The sequence below is a fragment of the Gadus chalcogrammus genome, chromosome 14 (assembly GCF_026213295.1).
Source record: "Gadus chalcogrammus isolate NIFS_2021 chromosome 14, NIFS_Gcha_1.0, whole genome shotgun sequence".
NCBI classification, from domain to species: domain Eukaryota; kingdom Metazoa; phylum Chordata; class Actinopteri; order Gadiformes; family Gadidae; genus Gadus; species Gadus chalcogrammus.
The window spans coordinates 19,945,864-19,972,960 of NC_079425.1; the positions used below are offsets into that span (position 1 = coordinate 19,945,864).

The 27,097-nt window shown below is 45.5% G+C and overlaps 3 protein-coding genes across 4 annotated transcripts in view; 2 read left to right on the forward strand and 1 right to left on the reverse strand.

Moving 5' to 3' along the window:
• Positions 1-694: 694 nt before the first annotated feature.
• Positions 695-17,871, forward strand: LOC130403360 (monoacylglycerol lipase ABHD2). The gene is made up of 11 exons (XM_056607674.1): positions 695-858; positions 2,005-2,081; positions 2,852-3,067; positions 6,098-6,273; positions 6,671-6,838; positions 7,388-7,571; positions 8,941-9,033; positions 9,479-9,580; positions 9,849-9,918; positions 10,098-10,182; positions 12,785-17,871. The coding sequence occupies exons 3-11, from the start codon at positions 2,859-2,861 to the stop codon at positions 13,006-13,008; spliced, it is 1,311 nt and encodes a 436-aa protein (XP_056463649.1). The 5' UTR covers positions 695-858; positions 2,005-2,081; positions 2,852-2,858; the 3' UTR covers positions 13,009-17,871.
• On the reverse strand, positions 17,540-22,346 carry LOC130403362 (retinaldehyde-binding protein 1-like). The gene is made up of 7 exons (XM_056607675.1): positions 22,335-22,346; positions 21,402-21,530; positions 20,768-20,975; positions 19,462-19,640; positions 19,002-19,160; positions 18,413-18,523; positions 17,540-17,802 (listed from the first exon to the last, which is right to left on the reverse strand). Exons 1-7 carry the CDS (start codon positions 22,341-22,343, stop codon positions 17,656-17,658), a joined length of 942 nt encoding a protein of 313 aa, XP_056463650.1. The 5' UTR covers positions 22,344-22,346; the 3' UTR covers positions 17,540-17,655.
• Positions 22,347-26,258: 3,912 nt separating this feature from the next.
• The window catches only part of scg3 (secretogranin III), an 18,471-nt gene continuing 17,632 nt past the window's right edge, over positions 26,259-27,097 (forward strand). The window contains exon 1 of one of the 2 annotated variants that reach the window (XM_056608267.1): positions 26,259-26,748. In XM_056608267.1, coding sequence (XP_056464242.1) covers positions 26,628-26,748 — 121 coding nt within the window. In that variant the 5' untranslated portion in view covers positions 26,259-26,627. The remainder of the gene's footprint in view (positions 26,749-27,097) is intronic. The other variant, XM_056608268.1, reaches the window with a different exon arrangement.

The following is a 27,097-nucleotide window of genomic DNA, read 5'->3' on the forward strand; positions in this document are numbered from 1 at the left end:
CCAATAGCAATAACTAGACTGTATAGTTTCATAACCACTTTAGTTGCTGAACACCTAAGATAGACATTGTAAGCTATCTGTCGCCATCAAGCGGCCGTTTCTAGCAATTCTTTTTGAGATTTTGGCCTCACCGAGTTGTAAAATTTAGCAAGTCCCTCAACGATATTTTCATGAATTGTAGTGTTTAAGTATAAAAACTAGAAATAGGCCAATCTCACAAACTAAAGGGACAGGGGAAAGTCCAAGCAGACATAAGCCGGGTGAGTGTTAGGGTTAGAAGATATTCAAAACAAATTAAGATTGAAGTAACCTCATAGAGGGTGCTTCACTATATGCTTTTTCGATATGTAACGGTTCACTGACCCCGCTCACCTTCCAGAAAAGAGCCGTAGCCGCGTGATCTCTACCGGTCTATCCTGTTGTTCAACGCAGTCTCCACCGACAATATTATGCCTATTTTTTTTATTAGGACATTTCCACAATCAAACTTTGCAACATAGCCAACGTCTCACTGAAATCGTCCTTTTCAACACAATTACAGACAGAAAACTAAATGCACAAAACCTTAACTGTGGCAAATCATAGGCATACTGTAGACGGAGGGGGCGTGGCCAGGGCTGGGGAAGACAGCGGATGACGTCACCTGTTATCACGAGCCAACGGGAAGAGCGGTATGCAAATTCGATCCCTTTAGGAAGTGGAGTCCGAGATGTCAGCCCTACGAGCTAGCTCCATGTCCATATATCAGAGGACCTTCTACATGATAACTACAGTATAGTCACAAAAATCCCACATGGAAAATCCCGTGGAAACATACATCGTCGGGAAGGGAGTACCGGTGACGAATTGCTAACCAAGGTAAGGATGATGCGAACCCAACGGTGAAGCGTTCTGCATTGTTGTCATTGTCACTGGTCTGTACGGGGGAAACCCCGTTAACGCCAGCTCCTCAGAGACTATACCCAGGGCTGATCCGCGGTGGTGATACAGATTATTTATACATTGAACCTGAGACATCTATAAAACGGCGATAAAGCGATGGGGAGTAGACGGCTTATCAACATCGGGCTCGGTTCTTCGTTTTACTATGTGCGTTGTGATCCTAGCATCACGCCATCAATAAGTTAGCAGCAGCCGTATTCATGGTGGAAACGGATGTAAACACTTGATCTGTTACGCTAAGGCCAAACATCAACGCCAGAAATAACATTATTAGGCATGGACATTGTATATTTGCGATTGTGATCGTATATTGGATAAATTGGCCGACTATTTGGCGTGTGGAAGTGCCTTTTGGCTCCCTACTGTCGTGACTTCTAACGGAGAGCTAACGCTGTCTGCCATTATTATTTGGGTCCATTAAATACCGTCGTCCTACTCGCGTCCTGCATAACTGTTTAACGTTAAAGTAAATCCAGGTTGACTGCCTTTTCTGTTTGGCATGTGTTAATATGTAATTATTCATTAATGACTTAATTAGACAACTGGGATAGGTCTTTTTATCCATAATTCATAGACCCAGGTGATTTTAAAATACACAACATGTTTACTTGTGTACCTCTTCTTGAATGGGTATTCGTTAAAATATAATGAAACAATTATAACACTGTATGTAATGTTTATATATAATAATAATAATGACGCTTGGATTTATTTCAATCAAATCCCATGACAATGTAAACATTCTTATTATGATGCTGATCAATGGAGGCCAACTGAATTTGAGAAATATGTACGCATGTTGCCTAGCTAGCAATGTGTTGGTCAATGTATTTCCTGTTTGTTTTTAGTATTACCGAAAATGTTTGATCTCTAGATTGGCTTCAGGGGAGGAGGTGTGTTGTTTTAAATATATATATTTATCCTTTTTAAAACATTTGGTGTATAACTAGGGCTGGTTTTGGTTTGGCCTATGACAGATAGTATTGATTGACAAGCGAGCGTAAACCAATTCCATTATGAAGAGAAGTAAACATTTATTTGGGTTTTTGTTCTTTTCTTTAGGTTTTACTACAGTTCGGTGACTTCATCGTTTGACTATTTACCTCAGGAGGTCACTTTTGAAGGCTTTCTACAAAATTGTAAGTACATTTTATTTTGTGTTCCCTTTTCAGCTTTGTTTCAACACCAAGCTTAAATTGTTAAATCAGAAGGATAACTTGTGTTCTTATTAAATATGGGCCAACCTTGGGCAACTTCCTAGATTCTGTTTCAAAAGCAGTTCCTCCATTTGGTCAACACCCTAGCAACACAGAAGGCCTTGCTGGCCAAAATAATAATGTTTACACAAACAAATCAAGCTCTGTGATAAATTGTGGTGTATCTGCTAGCATCACCGTATATTTGCAAACTGAACCTGAACTCAAAAAATGGTGTTAGATTTAGGATATATTGTAATATTTTATTTGAGTGACTTGTACTATGGTGCATTTCTTCCATAACCCTGTTGCAAAGCCCACTGGATATGAACAGACACATTCAGGTCAGTTGGTCAAATCAATGGCCTGACGTCTTGGTCTATAACCCAGTGGCAAAAATGAAAGCTGCTCATAGCACAGTACCCATTGTAGCCTGTATCATTGAAGGAAATTCAAGTGATTCTATTCCATATCTACGCAGTTTGGCGTAGGCTTTCAACCATCGTTGAAAGTCATCACTCTTCACTAGCTGTAATCAAATAGTATATTTGTCCTCTGATGTAAAACAATGGCGCCTCCTCATTCCCCAGAGGTAGCTCCATATGTGTTTTTTGTCTCATCACCTCTGACGACCATTACCTGTTCACTCACTGTAAGCGTTGAGCCTAAATTGTTAGCATGTTATTACATTTTTTCCATCTCTCTCTTCTCAGCGCAATCATGCATCCCCACGATACGGACGTTCACACCATCTCGCCGGAGCTGCCCGCCATGTTCGACGGCATGAAGCTGGCCGCCGTGGCCACGGTGCTCTACATCCTGGTGCGCTGCCTGAACCTCAAGAGTCCCACGGCGCCGCCCGACCTCATCTACCAGGACACGCCCCTCAACCGCTTCCTCCTCAAGTCCTGCCCCCAGCTCACCAAAGAGTGAGTCGTCACACTCCTGCCGCATCTGTCCATGTTGAGTTGCCGTGGAAACGGCAGTGTGACACACGCACACACATGTAGGCACACACACACACACACACACACACACACACACACACACACACACACACACACACACACACACACACACACACACACACACACACACACACACACACACACACGCGCGTATGCAAAGACATGCACAAACACACACGCGCAAACACATACACACACACGCAAGCACACACGCGTGCAAACACGCACGCAAGCACACACAAGCACATTCACACTTATTTACAAGCACTCGCATACACCTAAACATTTTACGGCTTGGCTCTAAGTGAAGGCTGTGCACACACAGCGTAGCGGTGTCGAAGGGACCCTGGAGTGGCCAGATTGTGCCGGTCGTACATTGAGTACAGGCGGCCACGTTGCAATGTGGAATGTCCAGGGACCCATCACAGTGGAACTTTAGATTATACTTGGGTTCATAATTGTGTACCAGGCAAGGCAACTTTATTGATATATCAATGTTCCATACACGAGGCAGACTCGAAGTGCTTCACATAGAAACATCGTCATACATTAAATTAAATAATAATAATAACCAGAGGCTGCACCCTTCTGTGTGTGTGTGTGTGTGTGTGTGTGTGTGTGTGTGTGTGTGTGTGTGTGTGTGTGTGTGTGTGTGTGTGTGTGTGTGTGTGTGTGTGTGTGTGTGTGTGTGTGTGTGTGTGTGTGTGTGTACACTAGCAGGTTGTGTAATGATGTGGGAACATTCTTTAGCACGCGTTGAGCGAGAAGCAACACTTTCTACCCCGTGTTGTTTGCTGAACCATGTGTAGGGTTCAGGCCGTGACCTCCCCACCAGGGTCCATGCGCTCCGTGGATGCCTATCTCAGTTGGGGAGGTCATCTAATATGCCAGGGGTTTATTGATCAGTAGAGTAACTCATACCAGTGGGAGAACTGATCCTCAGCTCCAAGCCACCAGGGCCTCTCCATAGCATAAAGATATTGTAGCTGTTCCTCGGCCTAGGTTTTCTTCTTTGTTATTGTTGTGTAACCGTAGTTTGCTAGAGACCAATCAATCACAGGATATCCAACAGAGAGGGGAGGGGCTTAATGCCATTGGTAAATGCGTACCCTGGCTTGGCTGTATACACACATGTGACTTCTAGCTCCCTTTCACGAGTCCAACAAAGCTAGGGTGTGGAAGTCTGAATTTGCTAGCTTGACCTTACTAACTAGCATTCCTTCCGAGCCAAGCAAGACAAGACATGAAGGAATCTATATCTAGACCTGAGCCCCTACTGTAAATAATTGCTGGACAATCTCACATTAATGTTCATGATGCTGTGCCAACTTAAAACACATTCTGCCAAAATATGGATGCCGGACACACAAATGTTGTCGAGGAGGGGGGCTGTGTGATTTGCAAAAGTGATGGAAGAATGCCATCTGAATCAAACGTGATTGATTTATTAGAATATAATTGAATTGCACAGCATACAACGAAATTGGATGGGTGATTTATTCACCCACATAAGGAATAGCTCTTGGTATGTTTGGTGAAAGGAAAAAAAACGTCTGTACAGTCATCAACCAGATTTTTCGCTGCACCAAATGGATCATTATTAGACCGCATTCGAAAAGGGAATTATGTCGAGACGATAGGTGGATTAGGTACGGCTCTTGTGTTCACCGGTCTGGTACCTGCTATTGATGGCCTTAACCACCCTGGCAGGTGCTTATCTTCCCCATTACCGCCCATGAGGTCATCCTAACCCGGATTGCCTCCACCCATGCAGATTAAAAGCCTTTGCTGCGAGAACAATCTAGAAAAGAGGGGTAGGGCTTATTCTGAGTCTTTTGAACCCTGATGGGGAAAGTTTGATGTTTGATTATGTCATCCTCAACAGGCATGCAGCCTGCCAGGTGATATCATGTATTCATTTTTCAACGTCTTAATGGACGGTCTAATGAGAAGCCATGATTTTAGGTGCATTTGCATTCAAGAGCATGGCAAAGGAATGTGTAACTGTTTATTTGACTATCTTTGAATCCCTATAATGGGCATCTTTCTTTTGCTATCGCTTAACAATCCCCATGCCCTTTCTTATGTTCACACACTGCATCCTTCACTTGGTGTGTTTTGTCTGTGTGGGCGACCCTTAACAGGGGAAGAACTTCAGATGATGTTACATAATAGACAGGAAACTGAATACAGGGCCCAGCAGGTCTCTCTGACCTGTGCGCATAAACAACTCTATTTCAATAATTCTGTGAAGTCTTATTTAGAGAAGTGATTGCCAATGCCTTTTATAGTCTTATTGACAAGCAGTTGAGATCGACTTGGAGCTCAGAAGAACTCGAGGCAGTTATAAATGTTTATCGAGCCAGAAAGATTTTAGATAAAGACAAATAATTCTGAAACCCTCCCCAACTGTAGCAGAAAGCAGCCAAGGAACTTTATTGGTAGAGTTATTCAGTTAACGGTTGAATTGCCATTATTCGTGTCAGTAGTCTTCATGTGGTTGGTTGATGGTGGGGTTGTTTATCAAATGAATACAGCCAAGGGCTGTTGTAGCTTTACCCATATAGTAAAGCTACGTCGCATAATAATTCATGTGAAAGAGCACACAGGCAAACAATCGCAGGCTGTCGTTCTTCACGCGGCACACACACAACCAGGCGTCTATCCATCAGGTTTAAACGCTGGAGAAAAGAGAAAAGATAAGGAACAATGCATTCTTGAGTGTCCTCGGTGAGTGCAACAGCTCCCAGCAGGAAGGCACAGTCACACCGTGAACCATGATGCATTGTTCACAGCCAGGACGATTGGACATTGCATTTTTACTGTACCAATATTTGCAAACATGACCGCATGCAACCAACCTGACTTGCTTTGCATTCTTTTATATTACACATGGCCTGATGTGATGCTCCCTTGACTCATCTACCAGCGAGTCCCAACTCTCTGTAAATGTAATGCTTACTGTGTGTGTCCGTGTGTGCGTGTGTGCAGGTACATTCCTCCCTTGCTCTGGGGTAAGAGCGGCCACCTTCAGACGGCCCTGTACGGAAAGCTGGGGCGGGTGAGCTCCCCTCATCCCTGTGGAGTCCGGAAGTTCCTGCCCATGCAGGACGGAGCCACGTCCACCTTTGACCTCTTTGAGCCGCTGGCTGAGCACAGGACAGGAGGTGAAGCCCTCGCTCCATACCCCTTCTCTAGCACGGTCTCCCTCTCCCCTCTCCTCCCACTATTTAGAGGAGTGGCCCGAGTGAGGGGCTCAGGAGGACGTTCCCATACCCAGTCAGCACTAGAGAGGGTCAATGATGCTTGACTTTGATGTAAAACGATCATCCAGCATTTGGTTAAAAAGGCCCACATATGTTTTGTGGGTTCACTATCAAAATGATCACAATATGATATTTATTCCATATCCGGCACCCCTTTTGAATCCTTCACACTTCATAGGCCATATCCCCTCATCCCCTCATCTACAGCCGCGCCTTTTTTGCTTTCCAACATTCCAATCTGCGAATGTCTCGTCTGACCCATTTGTACGCCGCCTTCCCTCCCTGGTCTGATCAACAGGCGACATCACCATGGTGATATGCCCCGGCATCGGTAACCACAGCGAGAAGCACTACATCCGGACCTTTGTGGACTACTCCCAGAGGGAAGGCTACCGCTGTGCCGTGCTCAACCACCTGGGGGCTCTGCCCAACATAGAGCTGACGTCGCCCAGGATGTTCACCTACGGTGAGACCCTCTCAGACCACGGGGAGCTGCATGGGGCTGGGGGGGGGTCTAGACGCCGACGCATGAGTTACCCAACACGCACACAACACCAAGAGGGCTAGACATTGGGGGATTCCTTAACTTTTCTGTCCAGTAGGGCTGAAAGATTTGGGTAAATTACGATTTAGCATGCGATTTTCTTTTTAAAGTTCCTTATGTTCTTCATTATTCACTAAACACGCAATACTTCATTCACTAGTATGACCAACACAACATTTGAAGCAGTCAACATGTAAACTGCTCTTTCCTTTATGCCAGGCCTATGTGTTGAGATGAATTGATATCATAACACCTTTATTTAACTATTGAATTGTAAAAGAAAAATAAATACAAATCTTACTAATGGCAGTCACGTTTACAAATCCTAAAAACATTAGATTTATCGCTGTGTGTGGTGTGAATGATTGAATTATCAAGTGGTTAATAATGACAACCGTATTGACTCCTGTGCCACTGGTCACTGTGTGCTGTGGTCTGACTCTCGGCCCTGGCTCTTGGTTTTCCTGTCAGGCTGCACATGGGAGTTCTCCGCCATGGTGGGCTACATTAAGAAGGCCTACCCTCAGACCCAGCTGATCGTGATCGGCTTCAGCCTGGGAGGAAACATAGTGTGCAAGTTCCTGGGGGAGAACCGGAACAACCAGGAGAGAGTCCTCTGCTCTGTCAGCGTCTGCCAGGGCTACAGCGCTCTCAGGTGGGTGGCAGCCCGTCAGTCCTCCCTGAGCGGCGACAACCACATGCAATCACACGGTGCATGACCCCCAAACCCTAACCCTGCCAACACACAATGCATGACCCCCAAACCCTAACCCTGGTTCCAGAGGCAGATGTACCCCGGGCCTCTTTAATACACATGAGCCACTGGTGAAATGATATCGAATGGTATCTCGCACAAGGGTTTATTTGTATATTTGACCACATAGATCATTGTGAACGTGTAACATGTTCACTTTTTCGATTTATCCATTTCATGCACTGAACATCTACACATGTCGAAAGTGTGTTTTTAAGGGGTAGAAAAAGTTTGTATCAGGACAAGTAACGGTCTGTCCTGGACTAAATTCATGCAAATCAGATGTATCGGATAAATCATCAATGCCCCGAAAGCTACAGCCACAAAATTATGAAGTGCAGCATGGCAAAAACTAAAGCTAATTCTCCACAAGAAGGTCATGGCTCACTAAAGTTGTCCCCGAATGCACCACAAGTCGTCAAGTACGCCCTTGGGACAAATGAGGAAAAAATATGTTGAGTCTTAATACAGAAAGGCTTTTCTGTTTGGAAAAACCCAAATTGAGCATACCACCACAAAAAAAAACCATACTTGCCATCGGAGGGGAAATCCAGGGACGGATTCGCATCCGCAGGGCCTGGTGGTCAATGTCCTTCATGAACTCGTTGTGACAGAATATTCTAGAGAGTAATGGGAGACCTTCTGTTGTACTGCAGCCCTACTGTTTTGGACACAAATGCTCCCTCTGCCCAAACTCTTCCAATACCCAGGCTATGGAGGCAATGGAGAGTCTGGGGTATGGAGAGTGAGTCTGGGGTATGGAGAGTGAGACTGGGCTATGGAGGATGAGACTGGGCTATGGAGGGTGAGACTGGGCTATGGAGGGTGAGACTGGGCTATGGAGGGTGAACTGTGAACTGTGAAGAGGGAAGCTGTGTTGTTTGTGTCTGGGGATTACAGCTGTATTTCATCAGTCCATCTCCTGTCCCATCAGTGGCGCCCACTGAACCAGCCTATTATTATCCTTGTCTGACGGCCAGCGTTCCTCTCTGTGAAAACAAAACAACTCAGAAACAACGTCGTTCACCTAATATTAAGGAAAATATGGCCCCTATTTCCCCTCTATCTCCTGTTGATTGTAACCTGCTTTCCTTCAGTATGATGGATTGTATCTCCGCTTCACTTGTATATTATAAAGTCCTATTAGAGAGCCCGAAGCACACCAGTGTTTACACAGGGCGCAGAGCCCACCGCTCAGAATGCACTGCACTCTCACACTCGTGTACACTGCGCATAGCTGACTGTGTGTGTGTGTGTGTGTGTCCATCAGGGCCCAGGAAACATTCCTACAGTGGGACCAGTGTAGACGGTTCTACAACTTCCTCATGGCCGACAACATGAAGAAAATCATCCTCTCACACAGGTACTGAGCCTGCTTCCCTTCTTCTAGGCCCAATCCCATTTCTACACCTTACCCCTTCCCCTTACCCCTTCAAAACAAGGGGGAGGGGTAAGGGGAAGGGGTAAGGGGTAGAAATGGGATTGGGCCTTAATGTGCCCACGACACGGAGTTCCACTGTTCCTGCTCTTTGTTTTCAGAGGTTTTAAAGAGATTTTCTTTACAATGCTAGTTCGCTCTAGCTAATTTTTTTAAACAAAAAATACAGTTTCAGTTATTTTTCAAGTTTTTAATTTTAGTTCAGTAAACAAAAATGTGCAACCCGCTTTTCGTTATTTTATTAAGTCTTCATGCGCTGTGATCATTGGAGAGGGGACAGAAGCACCTTTTTAGGGTTTCTATTGAAGCAGGACCGAATGAAGTTCCCCTCTCCAACGATCACTCATGTGGGTCGCTGTGTGCTCCTCAGGGAAAGTCTCTTCGGCGGGACCTCGTCGAAAAGGATCGACGCAGACCTAAGTCGGCTGTACACGTCCACTTCCATCATGCAGATAGACGACAACATCATGAGGTGTGTGTGTGTGTGTGTGTCAGTGTGTGTGTCCACACTTATAATCCCCAATCCAACAGGCCTGTCTGTCACTCCCCCTCCCTATCCCCCCCAGTACGGGGACATGGTCAGCTGATTGCAACATGTCCAATGTTGTTGTTGTTGTTGCTGATGTTGTCATTAAGCAGGGCTTAATACTACTGTCTATCACTGGCATTCAGATGATAAAGGTCTTCTTCACTGACATTTGAATCATCTTTTGTTCATGTACTTTCTCTTCTCTCAACAGGAAATTCCACGGCCACAGCTCCCTCAAAGAATACTACGAGAAGGAGAGCTGTGTCCATTACATCCACAATGTAAGATCACCGCCTCTCTCTTAATACACGTGTGTGTGTGTGTGTGTGTGTGTGTGTGTGTGTGTGTGTGTGTGTGTGTGTGTGTGTGTGTGTGTGTGTGTGTGTGTGTGTGTGTGTGTGTGTGTGTGTGTGTGTGTGTGTGTGTACTGTGGATGTAAACACTGCGTCTGGTTCCCTAGGTGAACGTGCCGCTGCTGCTGGTAAACTCGGCGGACGACCCCCTGGTCCACGACTCACTGCTCACCATTCCTCGCACGCTAGCAGGTAACGCCACAGGCATTCCTCTGCTTGTATATGGACACAGACTGAGTCACTGTTGACCTAATACTGAGGGGAGAGAAGGCAGTGTCCCGGATCCAAGTCCATTCCTCCTTGTCTAGAAGGGGATCACTGGGCTATTTTTATAGACTTTCCTAGTTTCTTTTCCTTGTTTCGGACTGCAATTATTATTATTTTCTCACAACTTCTGTATGAAAAGAGTGCGACAGTTTCCCTTTAACAAATGGAAGCTGCTCTTGCTGGCTGACTGACTTTACACTTATGGACTGACTGGGTGTGTCTGTTTGTGTTTGTTACGTGGGTCCGAGATGCAGAACTAATTATGGAGTGAGAACTGGATGAAGAGTATTAGCAGTTGTTCTTGGTACCTGATGTCTGTCCGTTTGACCCGTGTGTCATGAGCTTTGTCTCCAGTAATACTGCTTTTAGATGCTATTTTTAAACTTACTGGCCAATTACTTAGACATTCCTTTGCAGAGCCAAGATGGTCAATAGGGTTTCCTGGATGTTATGTATGTGCGCATGTGTGCTTATATATATGTGCGCGTGTGTTATTTTCGGAGTTGGAATTCTTGACAGGGAAGTGTATGTGATGAGGGAGGGAGCGAGGTAATCATCCTCCTCCAGAGACCTCCTCGGCTGGTACCCAGATCACTGCAGCCCCCAGTAGGGGAGCTGCTGGGGGCTGACCCCGCCCTAGAGTCACAGCTCGGCCTCAGACACACACTTCACGCAACTACCCGGAATGCCACGGACTAAAATACATGTGCCATGTTTAGGGCTATAAGTAGCTTAGATGTTTGCAGCCTTAACGTGTATTGTCATTTAAGCCTTCTTGTAAGCCCCTTCATGTATTACCAAAACAGAAGACGAAGCCGCCTCTTGTCTTCATCTGGTCTGGTGCATCAATAGATAATAATACCCCTTTCTTCCTACATTAATACTCAGCCAAGTCTCCTTACTTCCTACATTAATAGTCAGTGAAAGCCCCTTTCTTCCTACAATAATACTCAGCCAAGCCTCCTTTCTTCCTACATTAATAGTCAGTGAAGCCTCCTTTCTTCCGACAATAATAGTGCGCCAAGCCCCCTTTTTTCCTACATTAAGACTCAGCCAAGCCTCCTTGGCCGACTTTCTTCCTACAATAAAACTAAGTCTCCCTGCTTGATGCATTAATTCTCATTCAAACTTCCTATATTCATACTCAGTCAAACCTCCTTGCTGACAATAATAATAATACTACTGTGGAAAGTGCAGCACGCAGTGAATCTCCGATCAAAGCGCTCCATAGAAGGAAGGTTCTGTAGGATCCCATATTTGGGTCATGTGTCAGTTGCCTGGCAGACCGCTGGCTCAGTGGAGGAGCTCACAGCCATCCCCAGCAGCTGGCGTGAACGAGGCATATTAGTATTGGAGGGGCCATGCCATTTTAAATCCCTAGGCAACCGCCACCAGAGTCTCCCTGTGGCCCAGATCGGGCAGCGCAGTATCACGCGCTACGGGAGCGACCCAGGCCGTTACCCTCACACCACCCGCTGGACACAGCAGGGCTACAATTATTCATATGACAGAGGCACATTTACATAGGCAGTGTGTCACCGTGTGCGTTGTAGATACGACACTGCTATCTGACACGCGAGGCTTTTGTTACACAATGCTGTTGCACGCAGGGTGAACCTAATTTTCCACCCCCTTCGGTATCTCTAATGGACTGTTTTAATGACTTCCTGTCAGCCCAACCCTGGGCGGAATCAGGCTGCTGACGCTGTGTCTCGGGTTTGTGTCCCCGGTGCAAGGTCCAGATGGCTACTGCCATCCATCATACGCGTTATTCATACTCTGGGCCCAGACTTTGACTCCATTCATCTGTGGTGCTTGTGTCCGTAACTTCACCTAAGTGGGTGTCAAGTGGCAGCCATGCCCATCTGTTTGTGAGGCTCACATGGAAAAGACATGCCTGTAGTTCCTCAAACAGCCTGTAGGGGGTCGCTGAAGTAGGTGGAGGCACCTGCCACCGTTCTAAGTTGAGGGAAAGAATAGCCATTTGAACCTCGTAATACTAAGCCAATACATTTTCTTCTGTCCGGTCGGTCTCTCAGTAGCTAGTGCACCTTCCCATTGTGTGTTTTTTCGAGGTTGACAGTGATGACAAGTTATAGAGGATGACCTTCTAAAGATAGATGGGCCAAATATGGATCGTCTCAGACAATGGCGACGCTCCCTAGAAGGAAGAGCTGCACCTTCAACCCCTCTGTGTGTGTGTGTGTGTGTGTGTGTGTGTGTGTGTGTGTGTGTGTGTGTGTGTGTGTGTGTGTGTGTGTGTGTGTGTGTGTGTGTGTGTGTGTGTGTGTGTGTGTGTGTGTGTGAGAACCAAGGGCTGACTGTGTGTGTGTGTGTGTGTGTGTGAGAACCAAGGGCCGACTGTGTGTGTGTGTGTGTGTGTGTGAGAACCAAGGGCCGACGGTGTGTGTGTGTGTGTGTGTGTGTGTGTGTGAGAACCAAGGGCCGACGGTGTGTGTGTGTGTGTGTGTGTGTGTGAGAACCAAGGGCTGACGGTGTGTGTGTGTGTGTGCTCTCTCCCTTCCAGAGAAGAAGCAGAACGTGGTGTTTGCGCTGACTCTGCACGGGGGCCACCTGGGCTTCTTCGAGGGGGCGGTGCTCTTCCCCCAGCCCCTCACCTGGATGGACAAGGTGATCGTGGGCTACGCCAACGCCATGTGCCAGTGGGACAAGCAGAAGCCCCCCTGCCAAAAAAGTGCCACCGGCAGCCCCCCGCAAGCAGAGGGCGGCTGTGCCGAGGAGAAGGCCTGAGACACACACACACACACACACACACACACACACACACACACACACACACACACACACACACACACACACACACACACACACACACACACACACACACACACACACACACACACACACACACACACACACAGACACACACAGAGTCTCTGCGTGTGTAGATTCTGGTCCTTTAGTGGTCACTACTGCCCCCCCCCTCCCAGGCCCTGGCCTTGGCCTCCCCCCATCCCCACCTGCAGAACACGCGTGATACTAATGATAAAGGGGCAAACTAAAACCAACTGCCTTGGTGCTCTTTATAATCGCGAGTGGATCCCAATCGGATTTTAGGGAAACACACACACACACACACACACACGCACACATACGCCTACGCTCATCATCCCGGGACGTGGATGTGTTGACCAAATACAAAATGCACACATAACTGAGGAAGTCTGCGATCTACATGCCATACTGTTGCCATACCATGACCCCCATTCTACACCACCGGTTCCAAAACCTTGTTGGCGAACCACACGTGGAAACAAGCCCATTCCTGCACCCCTTCCGCTCTGGGCACGGGGCGACACATTGAGGACCGCCCCCCCCCCCCCAGCGGAGGACCTCTGCTGTGCGACACCATTTCACCGTTCTATATATAGTCAATAGTCAATATTTTTGTACCTCGAGAGAAAAAAGCATCAACGCATACAATGGCTGATACATATCCAACGTGTTCTCGGTATCCTAGCGATCTGTAAGAGGGGTTCTGGTGGAAGCCACAGGCTCAGACCGTACAAGTCAAACCAAGAGCACATAAGAAGACTCATTCCGTCTTAAACATCCTGTATGGAGCTCACTACTTCTCTACGCCATGGCTGTACGCCTAGTTTTCTGCGTGTGCGTGCGTGTGTGTGTGTGTGTGCGTTTTTTCTGTGCGTGTCTTTGTCGTTTCACGCCTGAGAGTGCGTGACCCAATCTCACCATGAAACCCGTGTCCATCATGGTGAATTTCAACTACTAAGTGGGGGTGGGGGTGGTGTGTTGTTGTGGGAGTCTCCCACCGCTGTCTGCCACAGTCTGGCCCAGTGCCATGTTAACGACCCCCTGAAGCAGACAGGCTCTCCAGACCCGGCCAGGGAACGTATATATGCAATGCAGGGTTTCCCCCGCGCATTCCGACTGCGTTTTATTTAATGTTCTTTCCTTTTCATCACGTTCGACCTTCAATGCACTTTATTGCTCTGTTGATACGACGACTTTATTTCCTCGTTTTGGTGTTTTAGTTGTCTTTTATTAAGTTTTGTTTTTTCCAAGGCGGCCGTTCATGCTTAATCAGTTGAGATTGCCGTCGGTGTAGTTCGATGTCCCCCATCGCTACGGCGACGAGGGAGGTATACGGGGAGGAAAGGAGAGGTTTGGCTGCTGTTATGAGTGCAGAGTCTTCCGATGACCCCATGCCACGCCCCCACACCTCCACCCCACGTGTGTTCCAACCAGAGGACCATATGTGCTCCTCTCGGATTTTCTGTTTTTCTTCTCCTTGAGCCCGTCTGCTCTTTCACCCACCATTGACCGGCGCCAGCGTCAAAGCAGGCGAAGGAGTGCTCGACTAGTGCTCTGCTACTGCCCTGCCGGAGCACAGAGGACAGCTCACTGGCACCCCCCAGTGGCCGCCCGTCATGCTCCCTAACCCCGCACCATACAACCCTCCCCCCGATCCCATCGCCCATGTGTTCTGAGAGATCATATCTCTGGAGCGCGGGCCGTTGTAAAGTGTGCAGCGCACACCTTGTGGGGGAAAGTGCAGGTTTTCCGTGGCGGTCTTGTCATGAATTAGTTTTTAGTCACTTCTTTTTGATCTGAGCTGTGAGGTGCTGTGAAGAGCGGTAAAGAGGCCACTGGATACCCGATCGCCGTTGAGCCAAATGTTTGACTCTAGTTCAGTAGTTGTCAGAATTAGTGGGGATTTGTACAGTTTTGTGTGTGTGTGTGTGTGTGTGTGTGTGTGTGTGTGTGTGTGTGTGTGTGTGTGTGTGTGTGTGTGTGTGTGTGTGTGTGTGTGTGTGTGTGTGTGTGTTTGTGGCTTAAGGTTACTTTTGCGAGTGAGGACACCACTGAATTGTTGTCCCTTTATTTCAACCAGGCCGATTTAGTCAAGGAGTCGCCCCACCTTCCCAGCCGGCGTGCACAGCAGGTTTATCCAAGTTTTGGAGTTTCATTTTTTTATTATTTTTTTAAAAATCGATCTTGCAAACGGTGTTCTATTAAAAAAAATCTAGAGTTAAGTATTCATATGCTGCATAAGAAAATATTCAAGCAAGATACAAATAAGAAAACGCTCTACTGTGAACACTGATTGGACCGGTCTAATGCCGGGACAATCAACGCGGCTACAAACCGCTTCTGAACTGCTGCTGTTCGCCAAGTCAATATGCAGAACTTGAAATAGTATTCATTTTCTTGTTTGGAAATTGTGTTTGCTCATTTGTAGCAAGCGCTAACCGTAGATGAATTCAGACGGGTGTTTTCAGATGCTCAACTGCTATATCCTATTCCTGGTCAGACTCTTTCACGTGAGGTCTGTCCTTCTGCCTTTTGAATCTTCTAATCTGTATTGCGCCACCCGTAGGTAGGGAGTGGCAACTGTAACGTCTTAAACATGCTGATGGCATCATCCAGTCATGCAGTTCCAATCCATAAGGGTTCAGTTGGCAGTTCACAGCAAGTCTAAGTCAGATTGGTTTACTGCTTTATTTTTTTAAACACCAGCACGCCCCGCTGTGGTGCCACAACGAAAGTTGATTGTGTTTTTTATTTATTTTTTTATTTTCTTATTTCTTTGGAGAACTATGACTCCCCATAACTTTGCACAATGATGCAGGTTTGGGTGTGTTGGCTACGATCGTTCGTTTTCTATGTTATTATTTTGTGGGGTTTTTGTACTAAATATTGTTATCGTGACTAATTGTGTTATTATTATTATTGTCCTGTTTGAAAAACATCAGAGTGGGAGTATTATGAAGATAGACATAGCTGTGTTATGTCAAAACACCACATCTTGATAACCAAACCAAAACTCGTCTTCACTTTAAGATACCTATTGAAATGTACTAAAATCTATACAAATCTCTATATAGCATACAGTATATATATATATAAAATAGAATATACATTTAAATATTTGAGGGACCAGGGATTATCAATACTGGCAATAACGGAAGGATTGGAAGGGTTTTCTTATGCCAATCCTTTATGTAATAAAACCAACTGTGTCAAAAGTGTTTTAGAAAGATACTAATGCCTGGAGCTTGTTGTTTTCATTTGTTTCTCATGTTTTTTTTATGAGAATTGGATTGTGATTTTTTTCTTTCCATTCATATAAAACAGTTTTAACCCTAGCCCCGGTCCACCTGTATAATTAAAACCTAGGGCCGTGTGTTTTCTGCATTGGACGTTGCAAGAGATGTGTCTTGACGTGTTAAATCAACGTCTTGTAGTGTTTGGAATTAATTCGGGATTTAGGAGACCTTTTTAACAATGTTCTCTCAATGCGCTGTCTCCCACCTGGACTCTTCCACAGGTCCACTTTTGAGTTTACAAGACATTCTGTGACGTTCTGAGATGGTTATGTGCTGTGGCGTTTGGGGAAGGGATAGAAACGGACGATATTTTCATGCATCTCTCATGAACTCTGGTCACTGGTGTAATTTGTTTAGGGAACCAAATGCTTTGTGGCGTACTGATTTTGAGAGAATATGGGTATTGTGTTAAAAAAAAATAAACTATTTTCTCAAAAGAAAAAGGTTTCTTGCACTTTACTACTTTGTCGTGGTAATATTTATGAGTTTGACTTAAAAAAAGATATAGCTATTAACTGATATCATTTATAAAGATATCGGTATCAGAAACTTTCAAACACGTTTTATACTCAATATACTCAACACTTGTGTTGGAAATGATTTTACAGCGATATTGTAATATTGCATCGTTATCTGGGAACAACTAATTTATATTGGTTTATAGAGCATTGAACATTTGCACGATTTAATATTCTTGCTAAACATACATTTGTATTTTATTGGACATTGAATAAGGCTGTTTCAAAAAGGCAAAAACGTGCACGGCAATGCAAAGTTTGACCCTTGCCTAATCTAACCAAGGATATTCTGCTAATCAAATATTATTCTACAGTTCTTCCAAGACCCTCATATTAAGGACTCTGCTAACACCATCTAGGTGTTCAGCTTTCCTACCGAGTCGATAAAACACTATTTTAAGGCAACACTTGTTTCGAGTTATATTTCTAACTGTTCCTTACTACCACCATTTTACTGGTTTTGTACCGCATCCAGGTTCAACCCATCTTTCAACTTTCATATTCCGTTTTACTTTTCCTCAGTCTCGATATATATATATTTTTTACAAACATCCCTTTTGCCTCAAATATTGACCACTTGTAAAAAAAAAAAAGAAGAAAATCTAATTCAATTCTAGATGCATTTTTTTTTGCCATTGAATACATGTTTTAGGTGAAGGGGGAAATGGCAAGGATAGTTGAGAACAGAGAGAGAAAAGGCAAGAAGCATCCAGATGTCAGGGCACCGTGGGTACAACTGGAGGGCGTGGTTCCCGCCTGGTGTTCTGAGGTGTTTAACCAGTGCATGTTCAGAGAGCAGTGTCTTCAGAACCGAAGATCTTGGAGGCCACAGCCTTGTAGTCAGTGACGGGAGCTTTTCCATCAAAGTCTGCTGGCAGCAGGTTCGCATCGAAATCCTTGAAGAAGCCGTCCAGCTCATCGCCGTGGACAAACACCTGTGGTGAGTTATGGGATGGATTTAGAGGCGCCGAGTCTAACAGGTTGAAAACTACTAATGATAACATTTAGATTTACATTTAGGGTATTCAGCAGACGCTTTTATCCAAAGTGACTTACTATAATTACATTTGTCAGAAGAAGGTGAAAAAATATATCTATATATATATATCAATATATCATTCCCCGTATGCAACAAAGATAGCTAGGATAAGATGCTACATAACTAGGTACGATATCTAAATACGACACACGATGAGTGCGTACATTAAGTGCCAGGACATATAACATACGATAAGTAGGGGGGGGGGGGGGGGGGGGGGGTGAACTCTTGAGGGTGGACTCAAGGTGAACTCTGAACAGGTGAGTCTGATTACATTAAAGAGGACATTTTTCTGGCTTTAAAGTAAAAAATCATCTATCTTTCCATGAGATTTTAAATCGTGCAGCCTTGTTTGGGTGCCATGTGGTACTTTACAAGTGTATGTGGGGGATGAGAAGGATTCATTATTATATCTGCAAGTGTGGGTTTGATTTGCTGAAGGAAAGTTGACCCCAATATCCGTTCGTTAAGATTGCTTTTTTCAGTTCCCCTCAAGAAGGGCTCACCCTCTCCAGGAGCTTGCTCTTCATGAAGGGTTTGACCACGTTGAAGGTGGTGGTGAAGTACCAGGGCTGGTGGGTCACGTGCACTGCCTTGAAGCGGGCCGGGAAGGACTCCTACATGATGGGTTGACATGGTATGAAAACAGTGATCCCTGAAGAAATGCCTGGATGTCTTTCTTAATCAGAACAGATAAACAGTGAAAGGCTTTTCTAATACATTTTCTCGAAAATGGGATTCTTGCATAATTCCTTACCAACCCCTGGCCCAGGACTAACAACTCCCCCCCCCCCCCCCCCGCTTAGTTCTTTATTGGAACTTAGACAAGTGGTTTACTTGCAGCCAGAACGAGTACACATTACATTTTGATGTGAAAACTATTTATCACGTTTTATAGTATGTATTTCCATTACATTTAAATGCAGAGACAACTGTTCATCGTTAATGATTTTATAGGCTTAAAAAACAACAACACAACAGGGGAACACCTGTTATGTGCTCATGTACTCTGCTCATCTTTTCGTCCCCAATAAAAAAAAAGAAGAAAGAAATGTATACGCAAGTGCGGTCCAGGTCTGTGTGTGACCCTCTGACCTGCATCATGTCCACCATCTTCTTGAGCTCCGCAGGCTTGATCCCGGACGCGTGCTGCATGGTGAAGCCCTTGAAGTTCTCGATCAGCACGAAGCCGTTGATCTGCGTCTCCTCGTTCTCCAGCAGCTTCTCCAAGATGACGCAGTAGGCTCTCAGGGTCTATAACACACACACACACACACACACACACACACACACACACACACACACACACACACACACACACACACACACACACACACACACACATACACACACGCGCACACATACACACACGCGCGCACACACACAGATGGATATGCATGGACGCACGCACCCATGCGCACACACGCACGCACGCACACACACACACGAACGCACACATACACATTATTTCGAACCAACACACAGCCAACTTGCAAGGAGTGTGTCGCAAACCAGACTTGCGGAGGAGTGGAGTGCGTCTGAAAGTGCGCCTAACCTCGTCAAAGGTGATCTCCTCCAGGTCCCAGTTCTGGATGTTGAAGAGCAGGACCACCCGGCCGTACTTGTCCCGGCTGGGCAGGACCACCGGGTAGCCGGCCTCCATGGTGCTGCGCACCGCCTCAGGGGTCAGGTTCTCAAACAGCTCGGGGTACTCCTTCCTGAACCGCACGTAGCCTGCAGGGGAGACGCACACCCACACGCACACGCACACACACACACACACACACACACACACACACACACACACACACACACACACAGGCATGCACATACACACACACGCACACGGGTTATACTATTTAAGTGTTTTACCTTTTTGAATATTTGAACACTTAACGATTAAGACCTAACCATAATTAGGTATTCCTTGAGCGACTGTATGTTCCTCTTTCAAAGTTGGAACCAACATCTTTCTGAACAACACACTATTCCCGGGCTGTGTACAACCTCCAGATGCTATAGTTAATGGCCGCTACATACATTGTGTACACACAGATTCAAATCCCTTGATGTTCCGACAAAACAAAAGCATGGTTGTCTCACAGGCTCTAGGTCGGCCCCCGGGCCCCTTTCAGCCTAGGGCCCTCATTAAACCGGCGGAAAACATCTATGCTATTGTTCCTGTGTGTGTGTGTGTGTGTGTGTGTGTGTGTGTGTGTGTGTGTGTGTGTGTGTGTGTGTGTGTGTGTGTGTGTGTGTGTGTGTGTGTGTGTGTGTGTGTGTGTGTGTGTGCTCTGGTATTCCAATTAACTCAACAAAATGAGTTCCTGTCAAACTAGGATTCCTCTCTCTCACAACAAAGACCCACCTTATATTAATTCATTCAAGGCAGCAAAATGTCTGCGCCATGTTTCTGTGTGTGTGTGTGTGTTTGTGTGTGTGTTTGCACAAACGCTTTCGTCATACAGGCAGAGGGAAAGGCGGTTGTCCTACTTTAACACAAGGCAAGCCTTTGTTCCAGAAACACGGAAGAGATCTAAAAGCTTCCAATTAGAGATCACCGTCCGCTTCCACCGCACCGATGGGGAAAACGCAACAGCACGGATTAGACAGACATGGTTCACACCGACCCGGATCACAGGTGGAGGGATGGAGGGATGAAGGGATGGATGGATGAGAGTGGATGAGTGGTTGGATGTGTGGATGAATGGTTGAATGTAAAGAGTGGTTGATCGACAATGGATGGCTCTATCTGAGGATGAATGGGTGGATTTGTGGATGGATGGAGGGATGGCTGAATGAATTTACAGATTGGAGGGACTTTGCCGGGGGAGGTACACGTTCTGGTGGGTCCGGCTCACCCTTCATGAGGTCGTAGGCTCGGCCCACGTCGAACTTGCGGGCTCTCAGGAAGCGGAGCAGCATGGAGTCGGGGTGTTCCCCGAAGCGCTCCAGCACCATCGCCTCCAGCTCCTCGCCGCCCCCGGCCCCCCGCTCTCGGATGGCGGCCCTCAGCTCCTTCAGGGCCGACGCCCGTCTCTCGTCCGTCTCGTTCAGCTCATCCTTGGCCTGGGAGCAAGGCAGCAGCAGCCGACGTTAAGACACAATTTACAGTCAGTTGGAAATGAATGATGCTCACAGACGCCTTCATGGTTAATGGTAGTTGGACGACTTTCACCCATTCATGCACACATTCACATAACGCACACCAACGGCGGAGTCAACCATGCAAGGCGACAGCCAGCTCGTGAGGAGCAGTTAGGGTTAGGTGACTAGCTCAGGGGCACTTCGACAGCGTCCCTGAGCTAGGAGGAGCCGGGGATCGAACTAGCAACCTAGCGGTTACCAGCCAGCCCACTCTACCTCCCATCATGGGCTACATGACAAGGTTTTGCAACCCCAAACGGCCGATAATCAATCGATATTTGGAAGGAAAACTCTGGAGCTTTGCATCAAGTGGCGGTGGTCCTGGGACTCAGAGCTGGGGGGTGTTACCTTCTGAAGGGTGTGGCCGGGCAGCTTTTCACAGGGTCCGAACACGGGGCCGTGGTCCTTCACGGTCAGGTGCTCCAGCTTGTTCCTCATCGCCTGCTCCTCCTCAGACACCATGCGGAACGTTCCGGTCTGCATCGCAACAACACGGTGTGTTGGGAGGCTGAGATTAACCCCAAACTTCATGGATGGAAAATATTTACATCTCTCACAGAAGCGCTCCCGCACGCAAACACAAACACAAACACACACTCATATACACACACACACACACACACACACACACACACACACACACACACACACACACACACACACACACACACACACACACACACACACACACACACACACACACACACACACACACACACACACGTACACTCATACACACACCCACACATACAGTGTACTCTGTCTTTCTCTTTCACTTTTTAAATGCGAACACGCAAAAATACATTCAGCCTTTTGATGCTTTCTCTTTGCAACACTCACATGCACAGACCCCCCACCCCCCCCACACACACACACACACACACACACACACACACACACACACACACACACACACACACACACACACACACACACACACACACGCAAACAGATACCCACAAACAACAACCATAACAACACATACCCACAAATGTCTATGTTTCTGTATTAGTCCCTATTCAAATAAACCTTTAATAAATTAAATGTATGCTTCCCCTTTAAGACGGACATACCCCTTAATGATGCACACCATTGAGTGGCTGCTTAATCTGTGTCACATGATTACAGACAGGGTTTTAGGAGCCCCTTCTTAACAACCCATAACCTAAGCTGCACTCAGCACCTCGTCTCTAGAATACGGACACTGAGACTGTTGACAATGAGAACACAACTCCTGAAGTATAATAAAATAAGATATGAAACTATTGTTAATGAACTTACAGCAGCCATGGTTCAGGGGTGCAGCAGATAGCTTCACGTGCACTGAAACGAGGAGTTAAGTTAGTACAACACATTATGACATTTAAGCGAGGTATCTGCTTTTGTTCTGTTTTGTTTTGTTGTTCCACGGCATGAACGGATGGCCATGTAGGTAGCATTGAAGTAGGTTTGAGCGCGTTTTTGACAGCTTTCAATTGAAATAAACCCAGAGCATCATTACTTCATTACATAGTATATCATTTTTACTTTGCTGCATTCGTAAGTGACACAATCATGAAGCACATGGCCTCATTAAATATCCAATTCTAACATTTTTTTTCACTTTAAACAAATTGCATGACAGGACAAGACTGCCAGGACCCCATGAATAAAGTCAAGCCTCGTGATTGGATGGCATTTCTAGGTTATCTACTTTGAAACACATGCAATGTTTGCCAGAATTAATTGAACACAACTCAGCTGAACGTACAGTTTAAAGACAAAAGCCAAAGGCAACTAAAGAAGGCTTACCTCAGGGCAGGCAGGTCCCTGGGAGATGGGCTGACAGAGAGTGATACAGCAGAGAGACAAGAGGGTCGGAGAGACAGGCAAAGATGTAGGAGGAGGGAGGAGTGGACAGTCACAGAGGGATTAAATATGAGAGAGAGAGAGAGAGAGAGAGAGAGAGAGAGAGAGAGAGAGAGAGAGAGAGAGAGAGAGAGAGAGAGAGAGAGAGAGAGAGAGAGAGAGAGAGAGAGAGAGAGATGTCGAGAGAGAGAGAGAGAGAGAGAGAGAGAGAGAGAGAGAGAGAGAGAGAGAGAGAGAGAGAGAGAGAGCTTCACTCTTATTGGTTAACCTGAATGTGACTGTCCTATGATAACAATGGTCCATACACCTGGATTCAGAACAACCTTTACCTTTTACTGTTTCTTTACCCAACCTAACTCAAAGTTCTTGGGCACTATGGGAAACCAGTTGCCTTTTATAAAGTCAACAACCTCTGCAGCTCCACTTGTGACCAGCTCAGTCCTCAGCCTGGGAAACACAACGGGAGGGTGTCTGTCTGGTCATGTGGACCGCCACATCACGCGTTCCTCGTTCAGAAACTCTTCTAGCGGGACCACTTTGTTGTTGTCTCCAGGTTAGGGATTAGGTATCCATGATTACACATCGTCAAACTGATCCTTATCAACAAATCAAAGTGTGAGGCTTGTAATCCGAGGTATGAGCTCATTCTGTCACAGTGGACATTTCATGAAAAATATATTTGGTTTTCAACAATGGGGATTTTTATATTCTCGATATCTCAATTTATTCTAATATGAGAGGAATTAAAAAAATTCAGGACATTAATTACATTTATATTTGAGACTATGATCAACTTTTCTATTTCATTCTGATAACTTGAAACATATCGAGTTAGTGAAGGAATGTATCACTTTATATTGTGCACTGATAAAAATAACACCACCACCACCACCAGCACCACCACCAGCACCACCACCAGCACCACCAGCACCAGCACCACCACCAGAACCACAACCATCATCTTGCGTCATTGCGCTGGTCAGAAACCTCCACCACCACCAGTACCACCATCAGGTTACATGGTTCAGTACATTGGTAAGAAACCTCCACCACCACCACCACAACCAACACCAACACCACACCCACCAACCAACCTCTGTCCCTCCTCCACACAGAGAGCCTCTGTCATATGGAGCTGGCAGCCTTTACCGTAGGCTATTGTCTCTCTCTCTCTCTCTCTCTCTCTCTCTCTCTCTCTCTCTCTCTCTCTCTCTCTCTCTCTCTCTCTCTCTCATTAGTGGAGTCTCATTAGTAAAGCCTGTTCTTGTGGATTAGCAGGAGTTATACAATGTCCTCTATATCAGGCATTCATCGATGTGTGCTTGTCTCTGGTATGTGCTTTATAGGGCCAATGGAATGGAACCACACAAAGGGACTTGCACACACACACACACACACACACACACACACACACACACACACACACACACACACACACACACACACACACACACACACACACACACACACACACACACAGGCTCTATATTGAGTGTATTCAACAAGGCCATCGGAGACATCATGGATGTGAAAGCACATATACAGTGGCCCACTTCATCTGTAGGGCTTTTTAAAAATATTATATTCACAATATCAAATGTATGTCATGTAATGCCATGTCTCCTCAATGTTGGGGGTGAGTTACAGTTCGGCATAGCGTGATGAAGATTATAGGTTTGAGTCTGTCTGTGTGGAGTTATTACATTCTTATGTGTAACTGTGTGAAAACAATTTTATTGTATGCATTTTTTGTCCTTGTCCTTATATTTTATTTTATTATTTCATTTTATTGTATGCTACAGTAAGCACTTTGAATCTGCCTTGTGTATGAAAAGTGCTATATAATTAATGTTGCCTTGTCACATCTAAAAATATGAATATAAAATAATCAGTTAAACAAAGAAAAAGGTGAAGATAAATGTGTTAAGTTTCAATTGACGCATCTTAAAATCGTATGTTAAACCAAGCTAAAAATTGTTTAAACAGTGTCGATAATGGTTGTTTATGTGTGCGTATAATCTGGGTTCTACCAACTTCCAAAAACACCTTAATTATGTGTGTGTGTGTGTGTGTGTGTGTGTGTGTGTGTGTGTGTGTGTGTGTGTGTGTGTGTGTGTGCTTGTTTTTTTATGTAGATATAGTTAGAATGTGGTAATTGTGGTTAAAATGTGAGTCAAAAAGTTATTTATTGTTATTGAATAAAAACACTGTAGCCTATTTAGGTGTCCGACTTTGTGGTAGGGAGTTATTTATACTTGTTCAGACCACCAGATGGCAGTAAAACATAGCTATACAGTTGCTACATTATATTTTCCACAACAGAATACAACTCCGCTTTCACATGCACGCAGCACGCTTAGAACACTACCCTGCTTCTTCTCCTATCATAGGGTTTAGTTAGGATATATATATTTTTTCAGACAAAGAGAAACACTAGCACCCACTATTCAACCTGCTGTTCGCTACAGGTCGAAGACCAAGTTCAATCTATCACATTTTAAATTGGTGCTGATTTAGATAAAATAGATGAATGAAAATAAATGTATTGAATTAACTTTTTAGTGACTAAACTATACAAGGAACTCACAAAATCCTCAAGCTACAGTGATCGGTAGGCCTACATCTATCATTCATTGATCAATTAATTCTCATAATTTATATTGTCATAATAAAGCTGTGGAAAATATTCTAATATATTTTTTCAAATGTAAAAGTCGCACGGTGTTTGCCACCTTTCGATAATCCTTTCAATTAGATGGTCTTTCTTTTAAAATATCAGGTATGTATCAGTATAAATGGTGATTGAATTAACTTCAGACTGTGGGTTGGGCCTACATAATTGGCCCTACAAAATACATAATGAGGCTAGGGATTTTTTTGAACCTGTTTGGTTGTTTATTCTAGACACCCATAAAAGATGGGACAGCCTAAATGACTTAATTTGTAAAGACAATTACAAATTTATAGCAAACCCCCGACCGACAAAGACACGTGATGCTGGAAACACTGACATATGACAAACGGTTTGTCCCAAAATGGAAAATGATCGGAAAGTTAATTAAACATACGCGCTAAATATTCCCCGGGGCATTCTCAGCCGTGCCCATAAAACAACAAAGGGTTGTAAAGGTAGACACATTTATCTGTGTCTACCCTCCACCCCTCAACCCATCCATCTAATTGTTTGTGTATTTCATCTACTTAAAAGCAGAGGTCGATCGAAGACGTGCTCTCATGACGCACGTCGTCTGACGCACGCGACATGGCGGGGCGGGTCTTGTTCGACCATTCCCTCCTACTTTGGGTAAAGGGAGGGGAGGTTCTGTTGTAGTAAAAAGAGCAGACCCGGCCGGCGGTACCATTGTCTAGCCAGAAGGATGTTTTGCTCACACGAGGCTTAGGCTGACCTGGGTTTTAGCTCAGCTAGCTGTGATTATAGCGGGTGACCTGGTTTCAGCACCACGGGTTGTTAACAGCTCCTGTTCTAACAGAAGGGAGATTCAACCCCGCCCAGCCGGATGCATCTGACAAACAGCGGGTACCCTGACTGACTGAAGGCTGTTCAGCCTTCCACTCACTTTCAGCACCGCCTGCCGGACCCGCGCAGAGCTATACCCTTAACGCACAGCGCCTGTTCCACCGTCATAACAACACTGTAGCACACACACTACTAATACACTAACAGAAGAGTTCAGGCGACCTGCTGGGGATCATCTTCTGGACGAGATGGGGTTTTCTTTCAGGATGGCGTCAACATGCCATGGCCTTTTCCTTCTCGTGTCTTTGATGGGGTTGAGCCAGATTGCAGCCTTTCCCACACCTGCAGACTCAGTGGACGGTGAGTTGGGTGAGTGGTGCGTAGACATAGTATCGTAGTAGTATTTTAAAACTGACAGTATCGCTCCACCATCCATGCGAACAAAACTATTGATAATACTCCGTTGACGTTGAAGGTAAAAGTATAAGAGAAACCTGATAACGAGAGATACGAGTGTTTTTTGTCAGGGTGACTTTTTGACTTTGCGCTGTTGACCACTAAGGCCGATTGAGGGCTATTTTCACTGTGGTTTAATCTTGTGTTGTTGTGAGCCGATTAAGTTCTGCCGGTCTTTGTTTTAGACTCGTGGAGAAGAGCTACTCAATGCTCCCAACACCAAACCTATATAATAGTTCAACGTTTTTTCAGTGGAGCATGC